The following is a 27,536-nucleotide window of genomic DNA, read 5'->3' on the forward strand; positions in this document are numbered from 1 at the left end:
CTCCCGATAAACATTTTAGAACTGAGAGCGATATTCAATGCGCTCCTAGCTTGGCCTCAACTAGCGAAGGCCAGGTTCATAAGATTTCAGTCGGACAACATGACGACTGTAGCGTACATCAATCATCAGGGGGGAACAAAGAGTTCCTTGGCGATGAGAGAGGTATCCAAGATCATCAAATGGGCGGAGGATCACTCCTGCCATCTATCTGCAATTCACATCCCAGGAGTAGACAACTGGGAGGCGGATTTTCTGAGTCGTCAGACCTTCCATCCGGGGGAGTGGGAACTTCACCCGGAGGTCTTTGCCCAGTTAACTCAACTGTGGGGCATTCCAGATGTGGATCTGATGGCGTCCCGTCAGAACTCCAAGGTTCCTCGGTACAAGTCCAGATCCAGGGATCCCAAGGCGACACTAGTGGATGCATTGGTGGCGCCTTGGTCGTTCAATCTAGCTTATGTGTTTCCACCGTTCCCTCTCCTTCCCAGGCTAGTAGCCAGGATCAAACAGGAGAAGGCTTCGGTGATTCTAATAGCTCCTGCATGGCCACGCAGGACTTGGTATGCAGACCTGGTGAATATGTCATCTGCTCCACCATGGAAGCTATCTTTGAGGCAGGACCTTCTAGTACAAGATCCATTCAAACATCCAAATCTAGTTTCTCTGCAACTGACTGCTAGGAAATTGAACGCTTGATTCTATCTAAGCGTGGGTTTTCAGAATCTGTTATAGATACTCTGGTTCAGGCCAGAAAACCGGTGACTAGGAAAAGTTACCATAAAATATGGAAAAAATATATCTGTTGGTGCGAAACCAAAGATTACTCATGGAGTAAAATTAGGATTCCTAGGATACTCTCCTTTCTCCAAGAAGGTTTGGATAAAGGCTTGTCAGCTAGTTCTCTAAAAGGACAGATATCTGCTCTGTCTGTCTTGTTGCACAAACGTCTGGCAGCCGTGCCAGATGTACAGGCGTTTGTACAGGCGTTAGTTAGCATCAAGCCTGTCTACAGACCTATGACTCCTCCATGGAGTCTAAACTTAGTTATTTCAGTTCTTCAAGGGGTTCCGTTTGAACCCTTACATTCCATAGATATTAAGTTACTATCTTGGAAAGTTTTGTTTTTGGTTGCTATTTCTTCTGCTAGAAGAGTTTCTGAATTGTCTGCTTTGCAGTGTTCTTCTCCCTATCTGGTGTTCCATACAGATAAGGTAGTTTTACGTACCAAACCTGGTTTTCTTCCAAAAGTGGTTTCCAACAGGAATATTAACCAGGAGATAGTTGTTCCTTCCCTGTGCCCGAATCCAGTTTCAAAGAAGGAACGTTTGTTACACAACCTAGATGTGGTTCGTGCTCTAAAATTCTACTTGGATGCAACTAAGGATTTCAGACAGACTTCATCCTTGTTTGTCGTTTATTCTGGTAAGAGGAGAGGGCAGAAAGCTACTGCTACCTCTCTTTCCTTTTGGCTGAAAAGCATCATCCGATTGGCTTATGAGACTGCCGGACAGCAGCCTCCTGAACGAATTACAGCTCACTCTACTAGGGCTGTGGCTTCCACGTGGGCCTTCAAGAACGAGGCTTCTGTTGATCAGATCTGTAAGGCAGTGACTTGGTCTTCACTGCACACCTTTACAAAATTTTCCAAATTCGATACTTTTGCTTCTTCGGAGGCTGTTTTTGGGAGAAAGGTTTTGCAAGCCGTGGTGCCTTCCGTTTAGGTTGCCTGACTTGTTCCCTCCCTTCATCCGTGTCCTAAAGCTTTGGTATTGGTTCCCACAAGTAAGGATGAAGCCGTGGACCGGACACACCTATGTAGGAGAAAACAGAATTTATATCTTACCTGATAAATTCCTTTCTCCTACGGTGTGTCCGGTCCACGGCCCGCCCTGATTTTTTGTCAGGCTTAATAAATTTTTATCTCTATACACTACAGTCACCACGGCACCCTATAGTTTCTCCTTTTTCTCCTAACCGTCGGTCGAATGACTGGGGGGCGGGGCCAGAGGAGGGGCTATGTGGACAGCTTTTGCTGTGTGCCTCTTTGCCATTTCCTGTTAGGGAAGAGAATATTCCCACAAGTAAGGATGAAGCCGTGGACCGGACACACCGTAGGAGAAAGGAATTTATCAGGTAATATATAAATTCTGTTTTCTTGCTTGTCTTCGGTCGAATGACTGGGAGTGGCAGTTAGTGGAGAAGCTATATAGACAGCTCTGCTGTGGGTGTCCTCTTGCAACTTCCTGTTGGGAAGGAGAATATCCCACAAGTAATGGATGAACCCGTGGACTGGATACACCACAAGAGAAAGAAATTTATCAGGTAAGCATAAATTTTGTTTTTTTACTCTGTTTATGCAATAATTATCAATAAAAAAAAAAAAAAAATCCTGTGGTGAGGGTGACTCCACATTCTACTCCCTGGAAGAGTGCTACATGTAAGCGAAGGCACTGCATCATATTGACAGAGCCTCTTCCAACTGATAACCAATTGTTGTAGATTCAAAATCTTGATGAAAAGCTGTTGTAACCAAGCTCACAGAGCAGCTAGTGGGTCCTACATTAGAGGAACCATTAACATTGTCATATATCCAAAATTAATATGTGTTTCTATCTGTGAAAATGTCATGCCACATTTAGCTACCAAATGGGTCAAATTTACTGTAATTTCTGGAGAATTTCTGGAGAAATGGTGCAAATTCCACAGGGCCTGGTATCTTGCTGAATAAGAGTAGTTACCTTTTTGAGTTCCTGATATAAAACAATTGTTTGTGTAAGTGCAGTACTATTGTTCCTAGCATTTTATCTTTTAAACAAGTTTTCAATGTACTTCTATTTTGATATTTGTCTTGTTCTTTTGGTAGCCTTTGTTGAAAAGCATACATAGGTAGGCTCATGAGCAGCTATTGCACTACTGGGTGCTAGCTGCTAATTGGTGGCTGCACCTATATGCATCTTGTTATTGGCTTAACTCATGTGTTCAGCTAGCTCCTAGTAGTGCAATGCAGCCAAAAGGTTGAGAGCTACTGAAATTCTATTGGCTGATTTGAATAGATGAAGACTTCTCGCCGCCTGGACGAAGACTTCTCACCGCCTGGATGGATGTCCGGACTTCAGAAACTGTGAGTGAATTTTTGGGGGTTAGTGTTAGTGTTTTTTTCTTTAATCTTTTTGGGTGTTTTTTTCTTAGATTAGGGTTTTGGGCTTTAGGTAAAAGAGCTGAATGCCCTTTTCAGGGCAATGGATAGCTTAGGTTTTTGTTAGAGTTAGGTTTTTTATTTTGGGGGGTTGGTTGGGTGGTGGGTTTCACTGTTGGGGGATCTTTGTATTTTTTTCCAGGTAAAAGAGCTGATTTCTTTAGGGCTATGCCCTACAAAAGGCCATTTTAAGGGCTATTGGTAGTTTATTGTATTGTTTTTTATTTTTATAGGGCTATTAGATTAGGTGTAATTGCTTTTATTTTTGATAACTAACAGCTAGATTACGAGTTCGGCGTTATGAGTGAAAAAGCAGCGTTATGCTTCATAACGCTGCTTTTTCCCTACTGCTGCTTTTACAAGTCTTGTAGGTATATCTCTGATGAAACGCATGTACGCGTGCGCGAAACGTGTCAGATAGGAGCTTACCTTGAGATTGTGAAACCTGTATCCCAATAAATGGTGGATATACAAAGAGACTCGGCGTTTTCTCTTTCCTCATCATCTTGTAGGTATAGCTGTACCGCACACTTTTTTGGCCGTCACGCAACGTCAGTACGGCACTTTTAAAAAAGTCCTTATTCAATGGGACTTCCATAGCGCCAGTATTACGAGTTTTGCCTGGGAGGCCAAAAAGTGAGCGGTACAGCCTATACCGACAAGATTCGTACCGCCATCTAAAGTCAGTAGTTATGAGTTTTACGTTACAAAGCTGTTTCATAAAACTCATAACTAAAGTGTTAAAAAGTACACTAACACCCATAAACTACATATTAACCCCTAAACCGAGGCCCTCCTGCATCGCAAATACTAAAATAAAATGATTAACCCCTAATCTGCCGCTCCAGACATCGCCGCCACTTTAAGAATTTATTAACCCCTATTCCGCCACTCCCCGCCATTGTCGCCCCTAGAATAAAATTATTACCCCCTAAACCGACGCCCTCCAGCATAAAAAACACTATTTAAATATAATTAACCCCTAATCTGCCTTCCGCCCACTCCGCCGCTATAATAAACCTATTAACCCCTAAACCTAACCTAACACCCCCTAACTTAAATATAATTAAAATAAATCTAAATAAAACCTACTATTAACCCCTTAAGGACAAGGCCATTTTTCAGTTTCTTTCCCTTAAGGACCAGGGCTATTTTTACATTTCTGCAGTGTTTGTGTTTAACCTTAATTTTCCTCTTACTCTTTTACTGTAGCCACACATATTCTATACTGTTTTTCTCGCCATTAAATGGACTTTGTAAAGATACCATTATTTTCATCATATTTTATAATTTACCATAAAATATTTAATAAAATGAGGAAAAAATGGAAAACACACTTTTTCTAACTTTGACCCCCAAAATCTGTTACACATCTACAACCACCAAAAAACACCCATGCTAAATAGTTTCTAAATTTTGTCCTGAGTTTAGAAATACCCAATGTTTACATGTTCTTTGCTTTTTTAGCAAGTTATAGGGCAATAAATACAAGTAGCACTTTGCTATTTCCAAACCATTTTTTTTTTCAAAACTAGCTATAGTTACATTGGAACACTGATATCTGTCAGGAATCCCTGAATATCCCTTGACATGTGTATATTTTTTTTTAGTGGACAACCCAAAGTATTGATCTAGGCCCATTTTGGTATATTTCATGCCACCATTTCACCGCCAAATGTGATCAAATAAAAAAAATTGTTCACTTTTTCACACACACACACACAATCTTTAGGATTCTCTGAAATTATTTACAAACAACTTGTGCAATTATGGCACAAATGGTTGTAAATGCTTCTCTGGGATCCCCTTTGTTCAGAAATAGCAGACATTTATGGCTGTGTCATTGCTTTTTGGTAATTAGCTAAATGCCGCTGCGCACCACACTTGTATTAGACCCAGCAGTGAAGGGGTTAATTAGGTAGCTTGTAGGGAGCTTGTAGGGTTAATATTAGCTTTAGGATAGTGTAGTAGACAACCCAAAGTATTGATCTAGGCCCATTTTGATATATTTTATGCCACTATTTCACCGCCAAATTTGATCAAATAAAAAAAATTGTTCACTTTTTCACTAACTTCGGGTTTCTTACTGAAATTATTTACAAACAGCTTGTGCAATTATGGCACAAATGGTTGTAAATGCTTCTTTGGGATCCCCTTTCTTCAGAAATAGCAGACATATATGGCTGTGACGTTACTTTTTGGTAAATAGAAGGCTGCTAAATGCCGCTGCGCACCACACTTGTATTATGCCCAGCAGTGACGGGGTTAATTAGGGAGCTTGAAGGGTTAATTTTAGCTTTAGTGTAGAGATCAGCCTCCCACCTGACACATCCCACCCCCTGATCCCTCCCAAACATCTCTCTTCCCTCCCCCACCACACAGTTGTCCCCGCCATCTAAAATAAAAGGCTTTTTTTTTTTAATTATTTAAAAAAAAATAAAAAAAAAATATCTGTTTAGCTGTGATGGACCCCCCTTAGCCCCCAACCTCTCTGATCCCTCCCAAACAGCTCTATAACCCTCGCCCACTGCCATCTTGGGTACTAGCAGCTGTCTACCAGTACCCAATTTGCCTCCCAAAAAATTCCCTGAAGGCCCCCCCGCACGCTCCCGGCACCCGGCGTGCACATTGCACATTCAGGAACCGGATGCCGGGTAGCGATGGGCCGCCCACCGCCTCCCTGCAGCTGCTCCCACCCACCAACGATCGACTCCATCGCTACTGGTGCAGAGAGGGCCACAGAGTGGCTCTCTCTGCATCGTTCTTGGAAAAAAGGTATTGCAGTGATGCCTCAATATCGAGGCATCACAGCAATACCTTGAAAGCAGCTGGAAGCGATCAGGATCGCTTCCAGCCGCTTTAAACCCTAATGTCGTACAGGGTACATCGCTGGTCTTTAAAGACCAGTTTGTGTGTGACGTACCCTGTACGACATGCGTCTTTTAGGGGTTAATAACTAAATAATTCCTATTTAAAACTAAATACTTACCTATAAAATAAAACCTAAGCTAGCTACAATATAACTAATAGTTATATGGTATCTATCTTAGGTTTTATTTTTATTTCACAGCTAAGTTTGTATTTATTTTAACTAGGTAGACTAGTTAGTAAATAGTTATTAACTATTTACTTGCAACCTAGTTAAGATAAATAAAAATTTACCTGTAAAATAAAACCTAACCTGCCTTACACTAACACCTAACATTACAATAAAATTAAATAAATTAAATTAAGAAAATACAATTATCTAAAGTACAAAAAATAATAAACACTAAATTACACAAAATAAAAAATATAAATGATCAAAAATAAAAATGAATTACTCTAATAGCCCTATCAAAATAAAAAAGCCCCCCCCAAAATAAAAAAACCCTAGCCTACACTAAACTGCCAATAGCCCTTAAAATCAGCTCTTTTACCAGTAAAAAAAATACAAACAACCCCCCAACAGTAAAACCCACCACCCACACAACCAACCCCCCAAATAAAATCCTTTCTAAATAAACCTAAGCTCCCCATTGCCCTGAAAAGGGCATTTGGATAGGCATTGCCCTGAAAAGGGCATTTAGCTCTTTTACACCGCCCAAAACCCTAAGCTAAAAATAAAACCCACCCAATAAACCCTTAAAAAAAACCTGACACTAACCCCCGAAGATCCACTTACAGTTTTTGAAGACCGGACATCCATCCTCATCCAGCCGGCAAAGTCTTCATCCAAGCGGCAAAAATCCTCAACGAAGTCCTCAACGAAGCCGGGAGAAGTCTTCATCCAAGCGGCAAGATGTCCTCAACAAAGCTGGGAGAAGTCTTCATCCAAGCAGTAAGAAGTCATCATCCAGGCGGGCAGAAATCTTCATCCAGACAGCATCTTCTATCTTCATCCTTCCAGCGCGGAGCGGGTCCATCTTCAAGACATCCGGCGGGGAGCATCCTCTTTATACGGTCCCAGCAGTACACTGAAGGTTGCCTTTAAGGGACGTTATCCAAGATGAGAATTCTATCAGCCAATAGGAATTAAAGGGTAAAAAATCCTATTGGATGATTCAATCAGCCAATAGGATTGAGCTTTAATCCTATTGGCTGATCCAATCAGCCAATAGAATGCGAGCTCAATCTCATTGGCTGATTGGGTCCGGCAATAGGATTGAAGCTCAATCCTATTGACTGATTGCATCAGCCAATAGGATTTTTTACCCTTTAATCCCTATTGGCTGATAGAATTCTTATCTTGGATAACGTCCCTTAAAGGCAACCTTCAGTGTACGGCTGGGACCGTATAAAGAGGATGCTCCGCGCCGGATGTCTTGAAGATGGACCCGCTCCGGGCCGGAAGGATGAAGATAGAAGATGCCGTCTGGATGAAGACTTCTGCCCGCCTGGATGATGACTTCTTGCCACTTGGATGAAGACTTCTCCCGGCTTCGTTGAGTACTTCTTTCCGCTTGGATGAAGACTTTGCCGGCTGGATGAGGATAGATGTCTGGTCTTCAAAAACTGTAAGTGGATCTTTGGGGGTTAGTGTTAGTTTTTTTTAAGGGTTTATTGGGTGAGTTTTATTTTAACTTAGGGTTTTGGGCAATGTAAAAGAGCTAAATGCCCTTTTCAGGGCAATGCCCATCCAAATGCCCTTTTCAGGGCAATGGGGAGCTTAGGTTTATTTAGATAGGATTTTATTTGGGGGGTTGGTTGTGTGGGTGGTGGGTTTTACTGTTGGGGAGTTGGTTGTATTTTTTTTACAGGTAAAAGAGCTAATTTCTTTGGGGCAATGCCCTGCCAAAAAACCCTTTTAAGGGCTATTGGCAGTTTAGTGTAGGCTAGGGTTTTTTTATCTTGGGGGCTTTTTTATTTTGATAGGGCTATTAGATTAGGAGTAATTCGTTTTTATTTCTGATAATTTCTTTTTTTATTTTGTGTAATTTAGTGTTTATTATTTTTTGTAATTTAGATAAATGTAATTTTTTAAATTTAATTTATTACATTTTATTGTAATGTTAGGTGTTAGTGTGAGGCAGGTAAGGTTTTATTTTACAGGTAACTTCGTATTTATTTTAACTAGGTAGCTAGTAAATAGTTAATAACTATTTACTAACTAGTCAACCTAGTTAAAATAAACACAAACTTACCTGTGAAATAAAAATAAAACTGTAACTATTAGTTATATTGTAGCTAGCTTAGGGTTTATTTTACAGGTAAGTATTTAGTTTTAAATAGGAATTATTTAGTTATTAATGGGTTAGTGGGGGCGTCAGATTAGGAGTTAATAAAATTATGTAGGTGGCGGTGACATTGGGGGCGGCAGATTAGGGGTTAATAAGTGTAATGTAGGTGTCGGCGATGTCGTGGGCAGAAGATTAGGGGTGTTTAGACTTTTTGTTAGGGTGTTAGGTTTAAACATACATTTTCTTTCCCCATAGACATCAATGGGGCTGCGTTACGGGGCTTTATGCTCCGCGATTGCAGATGTTAGGCTTTTTTTTAGCCAGCTCTCCCCATTGATGTCTATGGGGAAATCGTGCACGAGCACGTAACAGCAGCTCAAAGCAGCGCTGGTATTTGTGTGCAGTATGGAGCTCAACACAGCCATATAGCCCGCAAACACCGGGTTTTTGCAAACCTGTAATAGCAGCGCTATTAAAGGTGAGCGGTGGAAATAACTTGCAAGTTATTAGCGAGCCAGCCATAACGCAAAACTCGTAATCTGGCTGTTTCTTTATTTTTTGTAATTTAATATTTTACATTTTTTTGTAATTTAGTATTTTAATTTTTTTGTAATTTCAGACTTTAAGTTTTTTTTAGTAGTGTTAGTTTTTTTTAATGTGCAATTTAGTTTTGTTTTTTTTTTAAATAGTTTTTTTATTGAGGTTATACAGAAAAAAATACACTTAAATGAAATACCATAAAATACACATGACAAAATCTATGCCAGACAAATGTTGTTAAATAAGGTAAAAGTAAAACATTGAGTTACTATAGGTAGTTGTCTAGAACCTCAGTTTTATATTATTTTCTTAAATGGGTTCCTCCTTTGGCACTAGGGGTTACTCATGAACCCAATAAAGCTTGTATAGTCTGGGGGAGGAAATTGGTTTTGAAGTTGGTCACTTTTGGACCTAGTTAAGCAATAAAAGGATATCAACTGGAATTAAGTAAGTATGATAGTATAAGGTGTGTAATAGTAGGTTACAGCAAATAAGGAGAGGGTTGGGGAAAATCAGCAGGTAAGCACTGCTTTATGTTAAAGGAGGGGAGGGGGTGGGCCCTTGTTAGGATTGCGTAATGTCTGAGATAAAGGCAATGAAGATGAGGACGGAGAGATGGAGTTCAGCTAAATGTTACAGTGAAGGTGGAAGGTGCTCTAATGGAAATATATGCTCAATGATATCCATATACTCTGGGGAATGACTATTGGTGCATATATGCCGAATATAGGGTAACATAAATTAGTGGCTTGCTAGGTGAATTAATGAGAAATGCCGGGTATGGGACAAGTAGAGTAGTGACCAAAATATAATGGTGTGTGCGAACCAGGTAATTGGCGTAATCTGCATCTATGCGGGTAATTTAAGGTAAGATAGCCCCCAGCAGTAAAGAATATATAATCTCCACAGACTTGAGGGCAGCACAGGTAGCTAAGTAACTAGGATAGGCTGAGGGAGATTATTATCCTGTGAGAAATCGTAGTTGGCGCTATAGGGTAGCTAATTTGGCCCGGAGTTAAGGTAGGATACCTAACATGTTTCCTAAATACACAGGTTAAAATTATCAGTTAGGGTCCAGATGGTTTAGAGAATCTACTTCAAGATTATGAGTAGATTGTGGTCTTCTCTAATGTCAAGCCCAGTGAGTCTAGGGGTTATAGAGTGTTAGTATTCTTTGGTTCTCTGATGTATCTAAAACCTAAAGACATGACCTGAAGATACATATCTGCCAAATAATTACTGAGACAACTCATATTGCTAATATCAGGCGTGCAAGTGGAATAAGCTGAAAGAAAGTATTATCAAATAAAGCATTTCAGTGTTATTCTTACGGCCAAAGGGTATATATAACAAAGTGAAACATCAGGTACCTCTGTAGATAACCCTTAATGGGCTGACCCATAGGTAGGAAGCATGTATAAGGCTGGAAACATAATATACAGGACCTCTCTAATGCCACTTTTCAACAATCAACGCTAACACTAAACATGAGAAGCAGGTAAACTAGTGAATATATATAGTCCCAATTATCTAAATATGTGCTTATGGCAAACAAGAAAATTTAAACAGTTTTCATGAGTTCTCATACATATAGGCTTGTTATTCCACCTATTCTGTTTTTCGAATCTAACCTACTCCGGATTGGGTTAATCCTGCCGGGCAATAAAGTGAGTCCCTCTGTCCATCAATATTTTCATACCCAGCTGGAAGAAAGTCTCGGAGGATCTCCAATGTGTAACACCTCTGGGGGTTGTATATCCAGATCACCTCCAGCCTGCGCCGTTGCTCAGGGGCCATGTGGACATTAACTAGACCCAAACTCCCTGCCCGGGGATCGTCCGCCTCTCCCGAGCAGAAAATCCGGGGCACATAGGTGAGTATAGGCTTCTCATCTGAAGCAGTAGTGAGAGCGAGTAGCTGTCTAGATGTCAAAAGCTCCACACCAGGGGAACTCACTGGATCAAGTAGAAGTGCGGCGCTCATCATTCTGACAGGCGGTGTTACAGTTCCGGGAGCCGGATGGGGTGCCAGAGTGTGTTCCTCAGAGCTGCTTTCGGTATATTCGTTCCAGGTAAGGTCTGGGATCTGACCACATTTATCGGGTCTATAGTTTGGGGTCATTTTTGTGGTGTAGGAGTCTTCCACTGGATCAATGGCGTCGCACTCAAGCAGTGGCGGGTGTCGAGCGTCATCTTTTATGCGAGTCCCTTTAGCTGCAGCAATCAGGTCACCAAAGTTTCTATCCATTTTGCGCTCTAGAGCAAGTAGCAAAGCTGTTATACTTGAGCCGAACTCCTCCATCATGCTGTCATAGAGTGGCGTTTAGCTGGGCCCACTATACCCGGGATACACGGGGGGGGGGATTGCGAATGTATGTGCAGGCCGTCGGTCAGACCGCAATTTAGTTTTTTTAATTGGTAGTTATTTTAATTTTAGTATAATAGTTTATTACTATATAATAGTTATGTTAGGTTAATTGTTAGTTTAAACTTAGGTTTTTTTAATTTCACAGGTAAGTTTTTATTTATTTTAAGATAGGGATATTGAAATTTTAATTTAAAGTTAGGGGGTGATAGGTTTAGGGGTTAATAGTTTAATTTATTAGTGGCGATGTGGGGGGGCTGGCGGTTTAGGGGTGAATAGGTTTATTTAGTAGTGGCGATGTGGGGGCTGGCGGTTTAGGGGTAATAGGTTAAGTTAGTATCGGCGGTGTCGGGGAGCGGCGGAATAGGGGTTACTAACTTTATTATAGTGGCAGGGATGTGGGTGGGGTTAGGGGATAATAAGTTTTAAATAGTGTTTGCGATGCAGGAGGGCCTCGGTTTAAGGGTTAATAGGTAGTTTATTAGTGTTAGTGTACTTTGTAACACTTTAGTTATGAGTTTTGTGAAACATTTTTGTTACACAAAATCCATAACTATTGCTCTCAGATGGCAGTATGGATCATGTTGGTATAGGCTGTAACGCAAGCATTTTAGCCTCACCGCACAACCTGTAATACCGGCACTATGGAAATCCCACACAAAAACGTTATTTTTTTGAGTGCGGGATTGACGTTGTGTTACAGGCTACAATGCTTGCAGTATAGCTATACTGACACGACTCGTTATGGCTACATTACTGTTTTTACGCTGAAATTACCATTTTTTCAGCGATAAAACCGTAATGCAAAACTCGTAATCTAGGTGATTGCTAATTAAAAAAAAAATGGGAAGAAAGTAAATAACAGAGTTTTAGGGCTCAATTTATCAATCAACCCCAGCTCTTCTCTTGTGGGCAGCAATCCGCTGCCTGAATTTTGCTATTTTGCGCTCACGTTCAACCCCGCCCATGCCCGCTCACAGCCATTTATGTGCGGGCAGGAGCTGCCAATCTCCCTGGTCTGACGAGACTAGGGAGATTGAAATTCTCCACCTAAGAAGTAGAGAAGAGGGTAGGGAAGCAGCGGTCTAATGACCGCTGCTTGATAAATCCTGTCTGGAGGTCTTCTTGTGATAATCTGCAGTCGAAGGGAGGAGAAGGGCTTGGTAAATCGAGCCCTTTACAACTGAATGTACACAAGGTTTGAATATAATCTCTAATATGTTTTTTGTAATTAAAAAAAATACACAAAAACACATATTTCACTGGTTTAGCTGTATATTTTAAAAATATAAACACTTTGTACAAAATTATTAACTTAGCACATTTCTTTCTTATTTGCTTTTTTTTTTAGCTCTCAAAGCCCCTTACTGTTTAACCCTTCCGCTGATTTTGCCTCCTGTAACAACTACTTTGCTGCACTGGATGCTACTGTGGAAGATCTGCAGAGTCGGGCACAAAATCTGATTGATAAGGTTAATGAGGGTCGTAACAAGGACCAGGCCCTGATAAAAAACTTTAATGAAAGCCTCTCCGTGAAGGTGCATCACTATGAATAAGATATAGTCTCAAACATTTACCAATTGTCCTTATAGCATTGAGAAAAAAATAAATAAATGCAAAATATTGTTTTGTGAGAATTCAGTAAAGAATAAAAACAACTTTACTAAAGGATTTTTCTAAACATAAATCCATTTAAAGATTAACTGGTTTTAACATGTATTTCTAATCAGCTTTGAACACATTACATTTAATCCCCTGGAGCACGGGTAGCAGTGGCAATTAGCTAGAAAGCTTGTGAAGTGAGATTTACCATCCAATGATACCAAATGAAAAAATGAACACACTCACAAAAAACAAAATAGGGTTTACAGGTCTTAATATGACAATTTATATCTAAAGGGACAGTAAACACTGCAAACTTCTTTAAACATTTAAAAATGCAAACTGTAGATAATTTAGCCAATCTCCTAGCTACTGAAAGTATGCTTCCTGTTGTTCTGGCTGTGCATCTGAAGAAGCTGGGCAGACAGGAAACCTACATGCTTGTGTTAGAAGAGAAGGGACAGTTGGCAGTCTTCTTGTGGCTGGACCATTTGCTTGAAACATTCTCTACTAGTAGGTGCTGTCTTGGGTTGCCAGCTAATGAAAGACAAATGTACAGCTTTCAGGGACTCAGTCAGTTAACCCCAGACAAGCCTGGGTGCAAAGCCCATAGGGAAAATTACAAAACAAAATCCAGCTGTTTGCTTGCAAGAGAGTGCCAGACTTTCTATGTGTTAGGTTAAAGGGACATAATACTCATATGCTAAATCACTTGAAACTGATGCAGTATAACTGTAAAAAGCTGACAGGAAAATATCACCTGAGCATCTCTATGTAAAAAAGGAAGATATTTTACCTCACAATCTCCTCAGCTCAGCAGAGTAAGTTCTGTGTAAAAAGTTATACTTCACCTACTCCCAGCTGCAGGTAAAAATAAAAAAAAAATGAAGAAATGAACTGCAGCCAATCAGCATCAGCAGTGCTGAGGTCATGAACTCTTACTGTGATCTCATGAGATTTGACTAAACTCTCATGAGATTTTATAGTAAGCTTCCTTTACCTGATTGGTGAAATAATATGAGAGTTCACGAGGCTCATCCTTTCAGATGTCCCGGGACAGACACACTTAAATGCTGCTTAGAAATCCTTTACAATGGGAGGTGGCTACTGAGGAACTTTTGAGGTAAAATATCTTTCTTTTTTACATAGAGATGTTCAGGAGATATTTTCTAGTCAGCTTTTTACAGCTATGCTGCATCACTTTCAAGTGTTTAAACATTTGGGTATTATGGCCCTTTAATCATTTTATTTTGTCATTTTCCCTATGGGCTTTGCACCCAGGCTTGTCCCTCAAAGCTGTGCAACTGTCTATGAGTGCTAGTGAGCACCCAGGGCTGTGAGTTTTGCAGGGTCATAGGATGTATACCCAGTCTGGTTTTAAAAGAGTGTTGGCCATTTCTGTGTTTTGTATTTGTCTATGGAAATCACAAAGGGCATGTGTCACCCTTGTTTGTATCTCAGTGTGTTTGGTTGAAGGCATGCATTGTGTGGCTGTAGGATAGGGACCCAGAGAGGAAGAGACTTTGACGTGGTCCTGGCCCTATCACCATTTGGCCTTATGCTGTATCTAACTTACATTTTGATTTTAATACAGACTTTATAAGTGTTGTGTGTATATATATATATATAAGAATGAAGTTTAGACAAGCGCACAAGAAAGCACACCTAGTGAAGCCTGTTTACAACAATGAATTCACTGTATACAAGTATAATTAACCACTCACGTGATTTAACCTCATCCAGTATGAGGTATAGATAAGACACTTTTGTTAGAGTTGATGTCTACTTCCGCTCTCCTTATGCTCTCCCCCCTGTTGTCCTTCTGTTCCTCTCCAGCTAGTTGACAGGCTGTATATACCCAAACGTGGAGATAAATTAACTTGAAGGGTTAATCCACTTTATTATTCCAGGGGTTTGTAAAGGAAGGTGATTGTTCCAAACTTAGTGTATATATATTGAAACACACTTTATTCGAATACAGATTAAAATGTATGTATATATACACTTGGCAAATACAATTCAAAAGGTTAAAAGCCACAAACAATGGCCGTGTAATAGAGCAGCACGAACGGAATGAACTGGCAAATGTAATAATATACCTGATGTTATGCCGTTATTTTGCTGCTATTAAATATATTTAAAATGAATATATACACCGAGTGCTAGTACTTCCAGATCACACAATCTTGTATGTAATGCTGGCTACTAAATCGCACCGGTTCTGCAGTATTACAAACTGTGCGTGTGGCGGGGGGCAGCACTCACAAAATTTCGGCCAATACCAATGTCACTGCATTTTCAGTCTGCAGTTACACAAGATATTTACACTCTTGTAGCAACAGTGGAATTACGTGTGGTATTTCTCTTGTAAGGTGTATCCAGTCCACGGATCATCCATTACTTGTGGGATATTCTCATTCCCAACAGGAAGTTGCAAGAGGACACCCACAGCAGAGCTGTCTATATAGCTCCTCCCCTCACTACCATATCCAGTCATTCTCTTGCAACTCTCAACAAGCATGGAGGTAGTAAGAGATAAGTGGTGAAATGTAGCTGCTATTTTGCTTCAATCAAGAGTTTATTATTTTTAAATAGTACAGAAGTTGTGCTATTTTGTTCCAGGCAGAAAAAAAGAAGAATCTGCCTGTGTTTTTTATGATGTTAGCAGGTTGTAACTAAGATCCATTGCTGTTCTCACACATGACTGAAGAGAGCGATAACTTCAGCGGGGGAATGACGTGCAGGTTATCCTGCTATGAGGTATGTGCAGTTAATATTTTTCTAGAAGATGTGAAGGCTAGAAAATGCTGCTGATACCAAATTTATGTAAGGTAAGCCTGAATACAGTGATTTAATAACGACTGGTATCATGCTTACTTTCTGAGGTAATACTCTTTTATATTTACAATATAAAACGTTTGCTGGCATGTTTAAACGTTTTTATATATACTTTGGTGATAAAACTTTATTGGGGCCTAGTTTTTTTCCACATGGCTGGCTTAAATTTGCCTAGAAACAGTTTCCTGAGGCTTTCCACTGTGTTACTATGAGTGGGAGGGGCCTAGTTTAGTGCTTTTTTGAGCATTAACTATTACAGACTGAGACATCCAGCTTCCTCCAGGAGTCCCCTGAATGCTAAAGGACATCTCTAAAGGGCTCTTAGGCTTCCAAAATCGTTTGTTGGGGAAGGTAGGCCCACAGCAAGGCTGTGGCAGTTTGGTGTGTCTGTTAAAAAACGTCTATATTGTTTTTTTGATCCGTTTTTTGAACTAAGGGGTTAATCATCCATTTGCAAGTGGGTGCAATGCTCTGTTAGCTTATTATACACACTGTAAAAATTTCGTTTGATTTACTGCCTTTTTTCACTGTTTTTCAAATTCTGACAAAATTTGTTTCTCTTAAAGGCACAGTACCGTTTTTTATATTTGCTTGTTAGCTTGATTTAAAGTGTTTTCCAAGCTTGCTAGTCTCATTGCTAGTCTGTATAAACATGTCTGACATAGAGGAAACTCCTTGTTCATTATGTACTGAGAAAAGAGAGTTGGAACCTAGTTATAATGATAGAATGGATAAAATTACTACTTGGGTGTTATGCAATATTATAAATGTAATATGTCAACTTTTATTATTCAACACTCAAGGAGCAGTGCGTAAGCATATAGGATACAATATAGTACAGTTTGTGACTACCCTTGCTGAGTAAGCAGGTTAGTCACCCAAAAAAAGGGATGCTTATATACACTGGGATAATATCATTTTAAGTTATGAATTATAGGTTACTGTGACTTTAAGAACAAGAATATTTTTGTGTATAAAAAATAACCTTTATTAGTATCTTTTAAAAAGACAGCTTTTGTGGATGATGATGCTGCCCTCGAAAATTAAAAACACTCTCACTGTGTTAGTTGAATCAACAGCATATGCTCTTAATTTTAGAAAATTGTAACTGATCTTAGTACAGCTTTTAGCAATAGATTTCAGATGAGCAGTGTACTAAAGAGTCATATTATATCACAGAATCCTCTTTGGCATTTATTGGCTCTTTAATAGTATCCAAATTATTGTGCCCATATATATAGAAATCTATATGTTATTAATAGATATATGCTTAAGCTCAGTAAATTCCTGCTTGTGATGTAACAATCTAAAACTTCTGATATATTTAGGTACAACCAATCTATAGTGTACCTATGGAGGTGTCAGCCTATAACAAACCAATAAAACTTTAATTACTAATCCAGATAGTTTGTTTAAACCACACTCTGTGGTGGATAAATCATAGAATAGTGTGACAACAAAATATAATGTGTTTTATTGTGGCTGATTTTTTCCATTAAATATCACTGGTTATGGTGATAATGCTCATAATACTTGATAAGTGATACCTAGGGCGGTATTCTTAATACTGCAGGGTGTGCAAAGAATAGCCTTAACAAATATATTTGAGTTAATCAGTTTTTTGTTACAAATCATAATCTATTATATTTCAAGCTTATAAAATTGTTACTGCCCACTAGATTGTATTATTCCACCAAATAAAGGGCTAGTGAATTATAACTTGTAATATAAGATTTATAAAATATATAGAACGTTATGTAGCTTGATTAAGTCTAAGCTCTAGTTAGAGGCTAGTTCTTTGTTCCGTATGTGTTAGCTAATGCTAACTGCTATTAGTATTATAATACCTCCTAAGGCTGTAACATAAATCAACGTGAGAGAAAGAGAACCTATCTCTCTATTTCACAGTACCAAACACCAAACCGAAGCTAGATTGTTTGTGCTATGTTTAGCTAAACTCAGTTAAAGTATTGAGCGTAAATACATATATCTGGCATAAGAGCCTATTCAGAGCTAAAGCGGCTAAGTCTTATATTAGTATTATTAATTAAGCATGCTGGTATTCTTATATTTTAACAACGAGTGAGGCTGATTAAAAGGAGACCCCTGACGCGGCGTTTCACTAACGCTTCCTCAGAGGGGTTACGCGGCCCGACTAACATCCGGTGTTATATACCCGTATGTTGTACTTGGCTCTGAGTCCTGATTGGGCTATAGATTGAATTGTCTAATTGGTTAGAGTACATGTCAATCTTCCTTAGTGAGGTGGAATATCTTTGTCAGATGAATAACGGTAAGGAAACATAGTTGCAATTACTGGATAAACTATGTAACATTATGTATTCGGCAAACACAGAGTTTATACTTTGAAAATAATGTGAGCAACCGCACTATCCTTAGATATTGAAGGTATACCAGATTGGATTAAAAAATTATATTAACTAAGATGCTAGCTTAACTTCTTGTAATAAAAGGAGGGGGAAAAAAGAAAAGAAATAAAGAAAAGAAGAAAAAATGTGTATAAAGAACGGATGAATGCTATACAGCTGATGAAGACCGACAATAAAAAATAATAAATAAAAAATATATTAATAACCTAAAGGATATATATAATCCGTGAAATTTTAAATGAAAAAATGTATATTCTATGAATTGGATTAAAAAATAATAATTGACTGTGATTTGTATGGTGTGTGAATTATTTTATTTAAGTGATGTAAAAAACATTAGCGTTGTGTCATTATTTTGTAAAGTGCAATACTACTTTATATGTGTGCAATTTATATAAATAAATTAATTGAATGTAAAATTCAAAAAAGTGAAATAAATAAATCCTGTGTTATCACTATATAAAAGTATCTCTTAATCACTATAAATAAATACTTGTGTGTCAAAGTGAGAGTAGTGAATTTTTACACTCAACATTCTGGACTTATGTGCATCCAGATGTGATGCTACCTGAGTATATATTACTGGGTTAAGTAAACTAGAGTGCATGAAAAAAATACAAATAAAAAATATGTACAATGTGGTTAAAATTTTACATACGTTATCTGAAGTGAAAATATCCTAAAAACCTGTGTTGAAATCTATTTAACTAAAAAATAAAAATAAAATATGTTTAAAAATGTTTTAAATGGAAATCTGGTGTTGTAGTGACTTTGTACAAATTTAGGTTGCTTAGAGTACATTTTACATATATAGTCAGGAGCGATATATTTAATGTGGGAAATAGATTATATATCCCCTAATGGTTAAAATAAATTGTCTGTCTTGTTTTTATTTAACCATTATGTGTTTTAACCTAATATGTTAATATAATTTTGTTATGTAGGATACTAGGACTGATTTACAAATACACATGATAATTGTTATGATCATTAAGTCCATATGGTTTTACACTATTTAATAAGTGTATCCATCTACACTCCATTTTCAACAGTGTTTGCTCTAGGTTCCCTCCTCTTATTCCAAGGGTGGCCTTTTGTAATACTGAGAATTTGAGTAGGGAATCATTACTGTTGTGTTTATGGTAAAAATGTTTGGCCACACTGGTTATCTGTCTGTTTTTTTCCAGGTCTTTATGAGCATTTTTTATATTTCTGCTATGTTCCATTATTCTAGTTCTGGCCTGACGTGTCGTCATCCCGACATAGAATAGTTTACATGGACACTGGAGGACATACACAACTCCTGCTGTGGTGCAGGAGAAGTGTGCCGATAATACGTGTTGATTTGCATATTTATCAGTTATTTCCTTCATTTTCCACACTTTAGGGCATGTACTGCATGTTCCACATGGGAACATGCCTTTGGATTGACATGCTCTCTTTGGCATGTGAGTGTAATGGCTTGAAACTAGAGTATCTTTCAGATTTCTGGGTCTTTTATAACCTATGGATACTCTGTCCCCAATCTGACTTGAGAGTAGAGGATCATTTTGTAGTATATGCCAATGTTCATTCATAATTTTGGTTATTTGTTTGATCTGTGGGTTATATGATGTTATCAGTCTGGGTTTGTTATCAGTCTTTTTTTGCCTTGGTTGTAATAATGCTTGGCGATCTGTACACATAGCTAACGTTTTTGCTTTTTTAATGGAACGTTTACTATAGCCACGATCCTGGAGTCTATTTGATAATTTAGTTGCTTCATGCCTGAATGTACCAAGGTCAGAACAGTTTCTACGCAACCTAATAAATTCCCCTTTGGGAATGGCTTTCAGGGTACAGGGTGCATGGGCACTTGTGTGATGTAGCAAGGTATTGGTGGCAGTTTTTTTCCTGTATATGGTCGTGCTTACTATTCCTTGTGGATCTACTAGTATTTGTAAATCTAGGAAGTTTACCATATGCTGACTGTACTCATAAGTGAGTTTTATATTCAGCTTGTTGTTATTCAAAATATTCATAAATTCCATCAATTCACATTCTGGGCCTTCCCAGATGAACAGGATGTCATCTATGTAGCGCATTCAACAAGGAATGTGCTGCATATATTTGTCATTGTCGCACGTAAAAACTGTTAAGTTCTCCCACCACCCCAAAAACAAATTAGCGTATGTGGGTGCACATGCTGTGCCCATGGCGGTACCCTGTGTTTGCAAATAGAATCGATATTTGAATGTGAAATAGATGTGATGTAGCACGAAGTGTAATAGATCTTTAATGAATTGGTTATGGTCATGATTGTCTGTAACATTTGTCCATAGAAAATGGGAGATAGCTTGTTCTCCTAAGTGATGTTTAATATTTGTATACAGTGACTCGACGTCTGCTGTAACAATAAAAGAATTTGGTGTTAATATCATGTTGTTCAATTTTTGAAGCACTTCCATTGTATCTTTTACATATGAAGGTAAGGTATATAGATATTCCCTGAGTCTCTGATCAATGTATTGACTGGGTTTTTCAGTGAGACTGCCATTGCCTGACACAATGGGACGGCCTGGAGGTTTATGAATGTCTTTATGTATTTTAGGAATTAAATAAAATGTTGCAGTAGTTGGATGTGATTGAGATAAAAACTGTTTTTCTGTAGCATTGATAATTTGGTCCTTATAGGCCTTTTCTATGATTTTATTATATTTCTCACTGTACATATAGGTTGGATTACCTAGTAGTTTTTTGTAACATTGATCATTATCCAGTTGTTTAGTGGCTTCTTCAAGATACATGTTTCTCTCCCATAGGACTATATTACCACCTTTATCCGATGATTTTATGATGGTACTACAGGATCTACAAGACCTATTGGAGGAAAATATGGGTAATACACCTCCAGATATAAACTGGAGGCAGCAAATCAAAAATAAATCCAAATATATTCCTCCAAATAACTTATCACCTCAAATTCAAGTATTTCAGGAAATAGTGTGTGCAGAAATTGAAAAATTACCAGTGTATAAAACCAATTCCAATCTGTCAAAACAAGAACAATCAGCACTGAAAGACATTAATACATGGCATGATACCATCATAAAATCATCGGATAAAGGTGGTAATATAGTCCTATGGGAGAGAAACATGTATCTTGAAGAAGCCACCAAACAACTGGATAATGATCAATGTTACAAAAAACTACTAGGTAATCCAACCTATATGTACAGTGAGAAATATAATAAAATCATAGAAAAGGCCTATAAGGACCAAATTATCAATGCTACAGAAAAACAGTTTTTATCTCAATCACATCCAACTACTGCAACATTTTATTTAATTCCTAAAATACATAAAGACATTCATAAACCTCCAGGCCGTCCCATTGTGTCAGGCAATGGCAGTCTCACTGAAAAACCCAGTCAATACATTGATCAGAGACTCAGGGAATATCTATATACCTTACCTTCATATGTAAAAGATACAATGGAAGTGCTTCAAAAATTGAACAACATGATATTAACACCAAATTCTTTTATTGTTACAGCAGACGTCGAGTCACTGTATACAAATATTAAACATCACTTAGGAGAACAAGCTATCTCCCATTTTCTATGGACAAATGTTACAGACAATCATGACCATAACCAATTCATTAAAGATCTATTACACTTCGTGCTACATCACAACTATTTCACATTCAAAGATCGATTCTATTTGCAAACACAGGGTACCGCCATGGGCACAGCATGTGCACCCACATACGCTAATTTGTTTTTGGGGTGGTGGGAGAACTTAACAGTTTTTACGTGCGACAATGACAAATATATGCAGCACATTCCTTGTTGGATGCGCTACATAGATGACATCCTGTTCATCTGGGAAGGCCCAGAATGTGAATTGATGGAATTTATGAATATTTTGAATAACAACAAGCTGAATATAAAACTCACTTATGAGTACAGTCAGCATATGGTAAACTTCCTAGATTTACAAATACTAGTAGATCCACAAGGAATAGTAAGCACGACCATATACAGGAAAAAAACTGCCACCAATACCTTGCTACATCACACAAGTGCCCATGCACCCTGTACCCTGAAAGCCATTCCCAAAGGGGAATTTATTAGGTTGCGTAGAAACTGTTCTGACCTTGGTACATTCAGGCATGAAGCAACTAAATTATCAAATAGACTCCAGGATCGTGGCTATAGTAAACGTTCCATTAAAAAAGCAAAAACGTTAGCTATGTGTACAGATCGCCAAGCATTATTACAACCAAGGCAAAAAAAGACTGATAACAAACCCAGACTGATAACATCATATAACCCACAGATCAAACAAATAACCAAAATTATGAATGAACATTGGCATATACTACAAAATGATCCTCTACTCTCAAGTCAGATTGGGGACAGAGTATCCATAGGTTATAAAAGACCCAGAAATCGGAAAGATACTCTAGTTTCAAGCCATTACACTCACATGGCAAAGAGAGCATGTCAATCCAAAGGCATGTTCCCATGTGGAACATGCAGTACATGCCCTAAAGTGTGGAAAATAAAGGAAATAACTGATAAATATGCAAATCAACACGTATTATCGGCACACTTCTCCTGCACCACAGCAGGAGTTGTGTATGTCCTCCAGTGTCCATGTAAACTATTCTATGTCGGGATGACGACACGTCAGGCCAGAACTAGAATAATGGAACATAGCAGAAATATAAAAAATGCTCATAAAGACCTGGAAAAAAACAGACAGATAACCAGTGTGGCCAAACATTTTTACCATAAACACAACAGTAATGATTCCCTACTCAAATTCTCAGTATTACAAAAGGCCACCCTTGGAATAAGAGGAGGGAACCTAGAGCAAACACTGTTGAAAATGGAGTGTAGATGGATACACTTATTAAATAGTGTAAAACCATATGGACTTAATGATCATAACAATTATCATGTGTATTTGTAAATCAGTCCTAGTATCCTACATAACAAAATTATATTAACATATTAGGTTAAAACACATAATGGTTAAATAAAATCAAGACAGACAATTTATTTTAACCATTAGGGGATATATAATCTATTTCCCACATTAAATATATCGCTCCTGACTATATATGTAAAATGTACTCTAAGCAACCTAAATTTGTACAAAGTCACTACAACACCAGATTTCCATTTAAAAACATTTTTAAACATATTTTATTTTTGTTTTTTAGTTAAATAGATTTCAACACAGGTTTTCAGGATATTTTCACTTCAGATAACGTATGTACAATTTTAACCACATTGTACATATTTTTTATTTGTATTTTTTCATGCACTCTAGTTTACTTAACCCAGTAATATATACTCAGGTAGCATCACATCTGGATGCACATAAGTCCAGAATGTTGAGTGTAAAAATTCACTACTCTCACTTTGACACACAAGTATTTATTTATAATGATTAAGAGATACTTTTATATAGTGATAACACAGGATTTATTTATTTCACTTTTTTGAATTTTACATTCAATTAATTTATTTATATAAATTGCACACATATAAAGTAGTATTGCACTTTACAAAATAATGACACAACGCTAATGTTTTTTACATCACCTAAATAAAATAATTCACACAACACCATACAAATCAGTCAATTATTATTTTTTAATCCAATTCATAGAATATACATTTTTTCATTTAAAATTTCACGGATTATATATATCCTTTAGGTTATTAATATATTTTTTATTTATTATTTTTTATTGTCGGTCTTCATCAGCTGTATAGCATTCATCCGTTCTTTATACACATTTCTCCTGTTAAGTGTAGTCAGTCCACGGGTCATCCATTACTTATGGGATTATAACTCCTCCCTAACAGGAAGTGCAAGAGGATCACCCAAGCAGAGCTGCTATATAGCTCCTCCCCTCTACGTCATACCCAGTCATTCTCTTGCACCTAACTAATAGATAGGACGTGTGAGAGGACTGTGGTTGTTAAACTTAGTTTTTATTTCTTCAATCAAAAGTTTGTTATTTTAAACAGCACCGGAGTGTGTTGTTTTTTCTCAGGCAGCATTAGAAGAAGAATCTACCTGAGTTGTGTATGATCTTAGCGGACGTAACTAAGATCCATTTGCTGTTCTCGGCCATTCTGAGGAGCGAGGTAACTTCAGAACAGGGGACAGCGGGCAGGGTTCACCTGCAAGGAGGCATGTTGCAGTATATTATTTTCTAAGGAATGGAATTGACTGAGAAAATACTGCTAATACCGATGTAATGTAAGTGCAGCCTTAAATGCAGTAGTAGCAACTGGTATCAGGCTGATATGTATGTATATTTACACTGAAGTATTTCTGGGGAATGGCACTTCACTAAGAAAATACTGTATACATATAACTTATAGCCTATTCTGCAGTGAAAGCGACTAGCAACAGGCTTTTTAATAACATTTCATAAATTTATGTTTAAAACGTTTACTGGCATGTTAATCGTTTTTTCCCTGAGGTACTTGGTGAAAAATTTTATGGGCATTATTTTCCACATGGCTGTTGTTTGTTTTTGAATAAAATCAGTTTACTGAGCTTCCCCACTGTTGTATTATGAGTGGGAGGGGCCTATTTTGGCGCTTTATTGCGCAGTAGAAATTCAGTCACAGTCTTCCTTGTTCTCCCTGCATGATCCAGGACGTCTCTACAGAGCTCAGGGGTCTCCAAAACTAGTTTTGAGGGAGGTAATCACTCACAGCAGACCTGTGAGACTGTGCTTTGACTGTGATAAAAACGTATATATATTTTTAATTGTTATCCGTTTTTTGGTATTAAGGGGTTAATCATCCATTTGCTAGTGGGTGCAATCCTTTGCTAAATTAATGCATTTACTGTGAAAATTTGGTTGCTATAACTAATCCGGTTCATTGTTATTTCAACTGTGACAGTTTTTGTGTGCTTCTTAAAGGCACAGTAACGTTTTTTATATTGCTTGTAAATTTATTTGAAAAGTATTTTCCAAGCTTGCTAGTCTAATTGCTAGTTTGTTTAAACATGTCCGACACAGAGGAATCTCTTTGTGCTATATGTTCAAAGGCTAATGTGGAGCCCAATAGAAATTTGTGTACTAATTGCATTGATGCTACTTTAAGTAAAAGCCAATCTGTACATGTCAAGAAAATTTCACCAGACAACGAGGGGGAAGTTATGCCGACTAACTCTCCTCACGTGTCAGTACCTGCATCTCCCGCTCAGGAGGTGCGTGATATTGTGGCGCCAAGTACATCAGGGCGGCCCTTACAAATCACTTTGCAAGACATGGCTAATGTTATGACTGAAGTTTTATCTAAATTGCCAGAACTTAGGGGTAAACGCGACCACTCTGGGGTGAGAACAGAGTGCGCTGATAATACTAGGGCCATGTCTGATACTGCGTCACAATTTGCAGAACATGAAGACGGAGAGCTTCATTCTGTGGGTGACGGATCTGATCCAAATAAACTGGATTCAGACATTTCAAATTTTAAATTTAAGCTTGAGAACCTCTGTGTGCTACTAGGGGAGGTATTAGCGGCTCTGAATGATTGTAACACGGTTGCAATCCCAGAGAAAATATGTAGGCTGGATAAATATTTTGCGGTACCAACGTGTACTGACGTTTTTCCTATACCTAAAAGGCTTACAGAAATTGTTAACAAGGAGTGGGATAGACCCGGTGTGCCTTTCTCACCCCCTCCTATATTTAGAAAAATGTTTCCAATAGACGCCACCACACGGGACTTATGGCAGACGGTCCCTAAGGTGGAGGGAGCAGTTTCTACGTTGGCTAAGCGCACCACTATCCCGGTGGAGGATAGCTGTGCTTTTTCAGATCCAATGGACAAAAAGTTAGAGGGTTACCTTAAGAAAATGTTTGTTCAACAAGGTTTTATATTGCAACCCCTTGCATGCATTGCGCCTGTCACGGCTGCGGCGGCATTCTGGTTTGAGTCTCTGGAAGAGACCATTAGCTCAGCTACGTTGGATGAGATTACAGACAAGCTTAGAGTCCTTAAGCTAGCTAATTCATTTATTTCTGATGCCATAGTACATTTAACTAAACTTACGGCTAAGAACTCCGGATTCGCCATTCAGGCGCGCAGAGCGCTGTGGCTTAAATCCTGGTCAGCTGATGTGACTTCTAAATCTAAATTGCTTAACATACCTTTCAAGGGGCAGACATTATTCGGGCCCGGTTTGAAAGAAATTATCGCTGACATTACTGGAGGTAAGGGCCATGCCCTGCCTCAAGACAGAGCCAAACCAAGGGCTAGACAGTCTAATTTTCGTGCCTTTCGTAACTTCAAGGCAGGAGCAGCATCAACTTCCTCCGCTCCAAAACAGGAAGGAACTGTTGCTCGCTACAGACAGGGCTGGAAACCTAACCAGACCTGGAACAAGGGCAAGCAGGCCAGAAAACCTGCTGCTGCCCCTAAGACAGCATAAAGTGAGGGCCCCCAATCCGGAAACGGATCTAGTGGGGGGCAGACTTTCTCTCTTCGCCCAGGCTTGGGCAAGAGATGTCCAGGATCCCTGGGCGTTAGAGATCATATCTCAGGGATATCTTCTGGACTTCAAAGCTTCTCCTCCAAAAGGGAGATTTCATCTTTCAAGGTTGTCAACAAACCAGATAAAGAAAGAGGCGTTTCTACGCTGTGTACAAGATCTTTTACTAATGGGAGTGATCCACCCGGTTCCGCAGTCGGAACACGGACAAGGGTTTTACTCAAATCTGTTTGTGGTTCCCAAGAAAGAAGGAACCTTCAGACCAATCTTGGATTTAAAGATCCTAAACAAATTTTCCTAAGAGTTCCATCGTTCAAAATGGAAACTATTCGGACAATCTTACCCATGATCCAAAAGGGTCAGTACATGACCACAGTGGATTTAAAGGATGCCTACCTTCACATACCGATTCACAAAGATCATTACCGGTACCTAAGGTTTGCCTTCCTAGACAGGCATTACCAGTTTGTAGCTCTTCCCTTCGGGTTAGCTACTGCTCCAAGAATCTTCACAAAGGTTCTGGGTTCTCTTCTGGCGGTACTAAGACCGCGAGGAATATCGGTAGCTCCGTACCTAGACGACATTCTGATACAAGCGTCAAGTTTCCAAGTTGCCAAGTCTCATACAGAGTTAGTACTGGCATTTCTAAGGTCACATGGGTGGAAGGTGAACGAAGAAAAGAGTTCTCTATTGCCACTCACAAGAGTTCCCTTCTTAGGGACTCTTATAGATTCGGTGGAAATGAAAATTTACCTGACAGAGGACAGGTTAACAAAACTCCTAAATGCTTGCCGTGTCCTTCATTCCATTCCACACCCGTCAGTGGCTCAATGCATGGAGGTAATCAGCTTAATGGTAGCGGCAATGGACATAGTACCCTTTGCACGCCTGCATCTCAGACCACTGCAATTGTGCATGCTAAGTCAG

General features: G+C 38.6%; 1 protein-coding gene across 1 annotated transcript in view; it reads left to right on the forward strand.

Annotated features, from left to right (window-relative positions):
• The first annotated feature begins 12,446 nt into the window (after window positions 1–12,446).
• SYCE2 (synaptonemal complex central element protein 2) overlaps window positions 12,447–27,536 on the forward strand; it is a 56,328-nt gene continuing 41,238 nt past the window's right edge. Inside the window, exons 1-2 of the mRNA XM_053719397.1 lie at window positions 12,447–12,457; window positions 12,611–12,797. Of these exons, the coding sequence (XP_053575372.1) occupies window positions 12,447–12,457; window positions 12,611–12,797 (198 nt within the window). The remainder of the gene's footprint in view (window positions 12,458–12,610; window positions 12,798–27,536) is intronic.

Source organism: Bombina bombina, chromosome 6 (genome assembly GCF_027579735.1).
Source record: "Bombina bombina isolate aBomBom1 chromosome 6, aBomBom1.pri, whole genome shotgun sequence".
Taxonomy (NCBI): Eukaryota; Metazoa; Chordata; class Amphibia; order Anura; family Bombinatoridae; genus Bombina; species Bombina bombina.